Source organism: Arachis ipaensis, chromosome B3, assembly GCF_059453495.1.
Source record: "Arachis ipaensis isolate K30076 ecotype BB chromosome B3, ASM5945349v1, whole genome shotgun sequence".
NCBI classification, from domain to species: domain Eukaryota; kingdom Viridiplantae; phylum Streptophyta; class Magnoliopsida; order Fabales; family Fabaceae; genus Arachis; species Arachis ipaensis.
The window spans coordinates 110,581,105-110,588,369 of record NC_142438.1 but is presented as its reverse complement, the minus strand read 5'-3'; the positions used below and the strand labels follow the sequence as shown (position 1 = coordinate 110,588,369).

General features: G+C 36.8%; 1 protein-coding gene across 1 annotated transcript; it reads right to left on the bottom strand.

Annotated features, from left to right (window-relative positions):
• Window positions 1-1,347: 1,347 nt before the first annotated feature.
• Window positions 1,348-5,660, bottom strand: LOC107630756 (D111/G-patch domain-containing protein). Its single transcript, XM_016333981.2, has 12 exons — window positions 5,173-5,660; window positions 4,087-4,323; window positions 3,933-4,017; window positions 3,780-3,856; window positions 3,665-3,689; window positions 3,479-3,572; window positions 3,315-3,381; window positions 2,976-3,051; window positions 2,467-2,648; window positions 2,072-2,299; window positions 1,873-1,989; window positions 1,348-1,740 (listed from the first exon to the last, which is right to left on the bottom strand). Exons 2-12 carry the CDS (start codon window positions 4,162-4,164, stop codon window positions 1,684-1,686), a joined length of 1,086 nt encoding a protein of 361 aa, XP_016189467.1. The 5' UTR covers window positions 4,165-4,323; window positions 5,173-5,660; the 3' UTR covers window positions 1,348-1,683.
• Between the last annotated feature and the right edge of the window lie 1,605 nt (window positions 5,661-7,265).

Genomic DNA, 7,265 nt, shown 5'->3' with positions numbered 1-7,265 from the left:
CCTGAATTTAACCATTCCTGAATTTCGGGTATAATAGTGTTATTCATAAAATCACCACTTGGTGAGTCGAGGTTGTTGCTGTATATTCAGGTGAGTTTGGTGGTACAATGTTCATGTATGAGTTTTGAGGGGTGGTTGTGTTCAAACTTCAAAGGTTGGTCATGGGTCATGGGTATAGGATTTTTTTTTTTTACATACAGGGCCCAAGACCCAAAAGAAAAACATTAACAATTACAGAGACCCCTCTTACATCATTAAACAAAATCTGTGCCATTTCTTTAGGGAAGTTATCTAAAAAGTGAACGCCTATTGGATACTTAGTACTTTCTTTTTTTTTTGGTGTACTACTTAGTACTTTTTTTTTAATAGCCAATCAGCTACTTGGTTTCCTTCTCTATAGATATGTGAAAGTCTTATTTGTCGATTGTCTTGAACAGAGCTTCTATGCTTTTAACAAGAGCCATGTTGAGGGGTTCAGGTTTGGCATTAGAACGGGACTAAGAGCCCAGAAAAAAAAGAGACCTAAGTACAAACTAGGCGGGGATAAGGTATCCCCTCTTTCATCATTCCTAAGGATTCTAATAATTTCTGGAGCAAGTAAGTCCAGGAGCACAATCAGTGTCTACTAACGAACTCTTCTTAACAAGGCAATTAGCATAATTCTTGCCCTCTAAAGATATGTAAAAAAAAAAAAAAAAAGAAACTGTGATGGCTAGGTTCAGGTTGGTTAATACTTAATAGTGATGGCTGAGTTTTGACTTTTGAGTCAACGGGCTGGTTCATGTATGATTGGCCTGGGTGAGATCCGGTTAGGATTCTGTGATGGAAGTGGGTTTTGGGTCCTTATGACAATGGGGTTAAGAAAGCTCTCCTGTTTTTCTGGTTTGTGGGTCTCGATTTTTTGGCTGAGATATTTTTCTTTGTTGGGCAAGGAGAGGGACTAGTTGGGCTGTGGGTTCTTTCCTGATGCTCCTTATTAGGCATTGTTTGACTTTATGATTCTTCTATGTTGTCTTTTCCTGCTTCTCTTGGGATTTCTGATTCATGGTTCGCGTCTTCCCTCAAAACATCAAACCTCGTACTTGCCTTTGAAGGTTGCTCCTTCATTCCACTAATTCCTTCAGGGGTGTTGATACAAAACTTGGGGTTTTTAAATACCTCATTTCTGGGGGGCTATTGATAGTGGGTAGACCAAACAAACAACAAAGAGAGCGCCCACGAACGAGCAGGCACTAGGCTTTAAAGTAGCAAAGGTTCTAGTATTACAAATTATGTTGAGGAGAAAGGTTCAGGTCCAAAAACCGTTGCACTCGAGGGTTCTACGAGAACTGAGAAAGAAACAAGAGATAGAAACAACACCTTATGACCTTATCATTCATATCTATTATATTTTAACTGTCCAACTTGGTCACAAACACAAAAGGCCCAACACACAGACCTTGCCAACGTAATCATGCTCCCTGGATACCCGAGAGATTTTAAAATAGTAAAATATCAATGCCAATTATTCATATCCAGGTAAGCAAAAAAATGAGAACAAAATCTCGCAAAGTGCTATATAATTTACTACATCGGTTGACAAATCTTAAGTAACAAAATTGGCCTCCAATAAAATGCACGCTGCCATCTTTCTCCCTCAAAATACTGCAAAAATGGTATCAAAATTCAGATATTCAGTTTCTCTTAAGATGCCAATCGAACTCTTTTCCCTTCAATACAAAACTTCCGACTCCCTGTAAGCTGCACTCAAAGGACCAAACAAAGCATGTCACCACTTGGTAGAGAATACATGAAGCAATGATAGCATGAACGTTTGAAGGGGGTTAGTTTGATTAGTTTTCCACAAATGATGTGTAATACAAATATCCATACCTTTTGTTTCAGGTAAGCAATAGCCTCTTTTTTCGATGAAAAGTTGGACAAAACCGAAGATGAATGCTCATCAATAAGGGCTTTGAGCTGTTTCAGTTTCAATGATTCTCCAGGCACCTGTATTAAGCCAGTGATCAATCATCAATTCAACAGTGAGAAAGGGAAGATGCAGAATTGTAATAAAATAAATAGGCCTCACCGTTCGTAAAAGTTGTTTACACAACTTCTTCAGCTTCACTTTGGATTCAACAACCTTTTCTACTTTGACTAAATTGTTGTGTGTTTGTTTTTCCAAAGAATCAGTATCATTAGATCCTTCATCATCACTATTATCAAATGATGTCTTTTTACCCTGATAATAGCAGCCAGCTACTTTTTTGGGCCTGTCCTTTATGCCTAGTCCTTGCTTTCCGGTGGTGGATTTGTCCTTAGTATAATTAGGATCACAGCATAGTACGAAAAATTAAGATCAGTCCAGCCTCACAAGCAACTGTAGTTCATAGCTCATAATTGAATATCCCATGTGACTAATATTGTCATTTGATTAAACGTTATGCAGCACATTAAAAAATTTCAGGGTAAGGAAACATATACTTGGACTAGGTTGTAGAGATTTTCTTGATCTTCTTCATGAAATGCAGTTCTCTCCATCCTGTTTTTAGCACCTTCAGATGTAAGGAATTTTCTCTTCTTTAATTCTGCCCCAAGAAATCCACCAGAAACAAACCCATACTTATAGCCCCACCACTCTGGAGGAATGCTTGGATAAGCAGGTTCTGTGCCAAAACAATAGAAACGGATTAAGGATCCAAGAATAAATAAATGACAGAATAGAAATACCAAGGACACAATGTACAGGTTTAGGATTAAGATTTTCAAAGAGAGTACTTTAGGCTGTGGGAGAGTGCTCAGTACTAAGTACTAATTGATAGCTCTTAAGAGTTTAATATGATCAATTATTTTTTAAATGGAAGATAAGAGGTCTTGACAACATGCAAAATAAGGAATGAGGCTTTGATATGAATGTAGTATTATAATGAAGATATAATGACGATATACATAGTATAGAAACCTCATTGCAAATTTGTAATTTTAGATTATACCTTTAACATTTTGAATTTCAGATGCCTTTAACAAGTCCAGTTCATCATCAACGTCAGATACTTCACCCTTTTTAACCTATTATCAACAAAATCCCAGACAATGTTAAATCAATTAATGCTGAAATATATTGTGGGGAGGCTTGACTTTAGAAAATTGCTACATAACCACACAAAAGTTCCACATCCATATTACACAGAACAACCACTGCTTAACACTCGGATACTAATATAAAAAAGTAATGCAACATTCCCTTTATTATCAATATCATCATGTCAAATTGTGGATTTGTGGCTACACTAAAAGAAATGGTTTATCCATGCTTGGAGTTTGGAACTTACAAGAATTCCTTCAAGATCCTTTAAGGAATATTCAGAGACGAGCTTCCCCCTCTCTCTTCTCTTGTATCTGAGCATAAAGAAAAGCAAAAGAAATATATATAGTTAACTACACAGTAGAACCCCAAAAAGAAAAGGAATTAAATTGAAAGCGCATCGACACAGACCTTCCTTGTGGTCTGGTAGCTTTGGAGACAGAGTCCTCATCATCAAAAGGTACACTAGTCTTGGTTCGCACATTAGGTTTTCTTTCCTCTATTCCTGCCAAGGAATGACAGAAAAAAACATTAATGAGGCATCAGAATGCAGTAAAGTGGACATTTTGTTGGAAATCATAATTGTGAATATGATACCTGAGTCTTCAACTTGTGGAGCTTGCTACAAATCACATGTAAAGAAATATTTGAGTCATCAAAGTAGTAGAATAAGGACCAAAAAGCGAAACCATGAGTTGAATGTGAGACATACCACTTTCAACCTTTTGAGGATATTATCAAACTGAGTAGTGTCAAAAGCCCAATTGTTTGGCTTCTCTAAGCCAATTCCTATTGAAAAATAAGCACAAGCATAAGCAAAAGCATAGTATAGAATTGAATTTAGAAGAATGACGAGAAACAGTACCAATAGTGTCTTGCTTGTTTTGAACACGGACATAGCCTTTGATTCCCTGCTTCTCTTTGCCAAGGCCTTCACCTTCTTCCCATCCCTAAAATCAAATCAAATAACATTCAAATTCAAGGAAAACAAAAGAGAGAGAAGAGAAGCAGCAGCGCACCATTTGCTTCATGAGGCGAAAAGCAGCGGATTGCCTGGCGACACCGACATAGCAGACAGGGGATTCAGGTGCCGCCATGCCTGCCAACTATTCTTCTTGTTGTGCAGTTATGCCGCCGATTCTGTGTTTGGTTGTTTGCACAATACAAACTTGTGTTGTGCTTACATTCGTGGCGGGTTTCACTTTTGCTCCTGCGCTCTGCCCTGCCTTCTCTCTAATTCACCGCACCACAATTGCCTGTTCATCGAGTTTTGGTCAATCCCATTAAATCATATGAATTGCTGCATGTTCTTTAATATCTACATTGCATATACAAAACTTCAAGATACAAATAGGGAGTTAAACCCCATTTTGGTCCCTGAGATTGGCGAGCTACACTGATTTGGTCTCTGACTTCCCAATTGTTATAATTTGGTCCCCAGATTAAAAAAAGTGCACCAATATAGTCCCTCCTCAATGCAGTTAGTTTGATAGCTCAAATCTTGTCATGTTGGACATATTAAAACGACGTTGTACACTGGCGCTTAAAGAGCACTAAATGATGTCATTTCAGGTTTGAACAATACTAAAAGGGTGGGGTATTACGTTTTAGTATTGTTCAAACACTCAAACGACGTCATTTAGTGCCTTCTTTAGCGTGACAAGGCTTGAACTACGTCACTAACGGTGTTGAGTTCCGGCAACGATGATACACGAGGGACTAAATTGGTACACTTTTTTGAATGTGAGAGACCAAATTGTAGCAATTGGGAAGTCAAAAACCAAATCAATTGGACTTAACTCTACAAATAGGCATGACAACGATAAATTCAAATTCAACAATGGCACAAGAGGAACAGTCATTTTGTTTAATCATCCTTAACTCTGTTTGAAAACAACAACAAACACAAGTAATAGTGCTTCTTCAGCAACAACACCCACAATCATCTCATCATCATTAATCACAAATTAATCAGCACCCTCAACAACATTCTTGCTATAATAATCGTTCCAATCTTCTTCATCAGCATTCCTTTGTCTTCTATTACCACACTCCATCAAGGTCAGAAGACACAAACGCATTGAATAAAATCACAGAAGACTTACGGAAGGACGAGTGGCGAACGGCGAAGAGGATGACGAACGAGATGCGACGAAGACCGGCGAAGATGCTGCTGCCGCGGCGATGAAGACAGGCCAAGATCTTGCTGGAGGCGACGACGGAGACCGGACTGGAAGCTGCGATGAAGACCGGGCTGGAGGCGGTGACGTTCAGGCTGCAACGAGGGAAGGGGACGACGATTCTGCCTCAGCCCTCAGACGCGGGAAGACGACGATTTTGAGGTGAAACCGTGAGAGTTTGAGACGGTGGCGGTAAGAGGGAAGGAGCGTGGCAGTAAGAGGGAAGGAAGGTGGCGGACGTCGGTGAGAGGAGAGCCGGAGAGGTTCGAATTTCTGGGCTGGAATTGTGAGAGGATTTGAATTTTGGAAATGGAGAGAGTATAAGGGTGACGGCACTGAGAAAAGGGTGATAGGGTTAGGGTTTACTTTCTCAAAACAAACTAGTGTAAAACCCACATATATTGGTCCAGTGTAAAAATTTGTTAGTACATGTCTGTCCGTATTTATTAATAGTAGTATATGTCTATTGATTTTTTTTTGGTGACAGTATATGTCTATTGATTGATATTAATAATTGTTACTTTTAATTTAAAAAGTTTTCGTGTATAAAATTTTATTATCTAATATATAAAATTATTTCAATTTATAGAGATCAAATAATTTTCTTATTTTTATAATTCATATTAACATTTATTAAAAAAAAAGTTATATGCTAAAATCTATTTTATTAATTTTTTAAATAATTAGACACCATTATTTTAAAATTAAATTGAAAAAATCATATAAAAATTATATAAATTATATTCCTTCAGGATAAAATAAAAGCTAAAGCAACAAGGGGGAGGAAACTCTATAAAAGCAACAGGAATCACAAGTAAATCTACTAATCATCTGCAGCTTCTTACTAAATCTTTGAACTTGTGTTACTGAAAGGATGGAAGATTTTGGGGTGAGAACAAACCACACGTTTTCAGTAGAGAATGAAAATACCGTAAAAATAATAAAATAAAATGCAAATAATTAACTTTACTCAATAAAATTATATTTTTATCAAACCTTTTGAAGATACTCTTGGTTTTACTTTAACTAACTAATTACCTCTTTTTAAAAATCTTTAAACTCAAAACAAATTTTAAATATAAAACTAGTCACATTACCCATCTCCCAGCCACATAATTAATTCTTAGTCAAAACATCAATTCGTAATCACTTTAATATATTCACAAAGTAGTAGTATAAGCAAGAGATTCAATTCAATATACAAGCAAGCCAAAACAAGACAAACAACACAATCACAAAGAAATAAGACAAGCAAGCGCAATCAAAAGCAAATGTGCAAACAACATGATGCATGTCTATCTCTAACGCAGGTTACGAGCTTATGTGTCGGTTGCCTACCCGCTCCCGTCATTATCCGGGCACGAGTCCCAGATATGGCTTTCCAGATGCATACAGTGTGCTTATATAAATCTTACGGTTAGGCCGCATACAGTGTGACTTTCAATGTGCTTACATCTAGAAAACAGTTCTCAGTGTGTGAGCGTCCCCACTATACATTTGGCACTAAGATCCAAACAAAGTTGCATCTGCTCTCCTGTGACAGACAATCTCTTAAAGCTTTCTCTTTATCCTTGTTCTCTGCTCTTCTGTGGCAGAGACCCTTTTAGTTTATATATTCTTTTAATATTTGTTCTCTGTTCTCCTATGACAGAAATTCCTTTTTTTAATCTTTAAGTAACTGTTCCTGCTCTTTTGTACAACGTGGGTAACTGTCAACAATTAACTCCACATGTTCTTTTTCTTCGATTATCTTTATCGATTAAATTCTACATGTTCTCCTCGACGAATCCTTTTCAATAAGGATTACATTCTTTGAAAAAATATTTATCGTACTTCAATTTCCATGTCTTCGAAATTATATTTTTCAACCAACAATATCCCTAATATCTCAAATCAAGTAAAGTTTTTGCTGTACATATAAAATTTTGTACCTTCCAAAATCTATCTATATACTTATATATCTTTTGAAACTGTTTTAACTCTTAAATTAATAAGTAGTTTTATTGTTTTATAATATA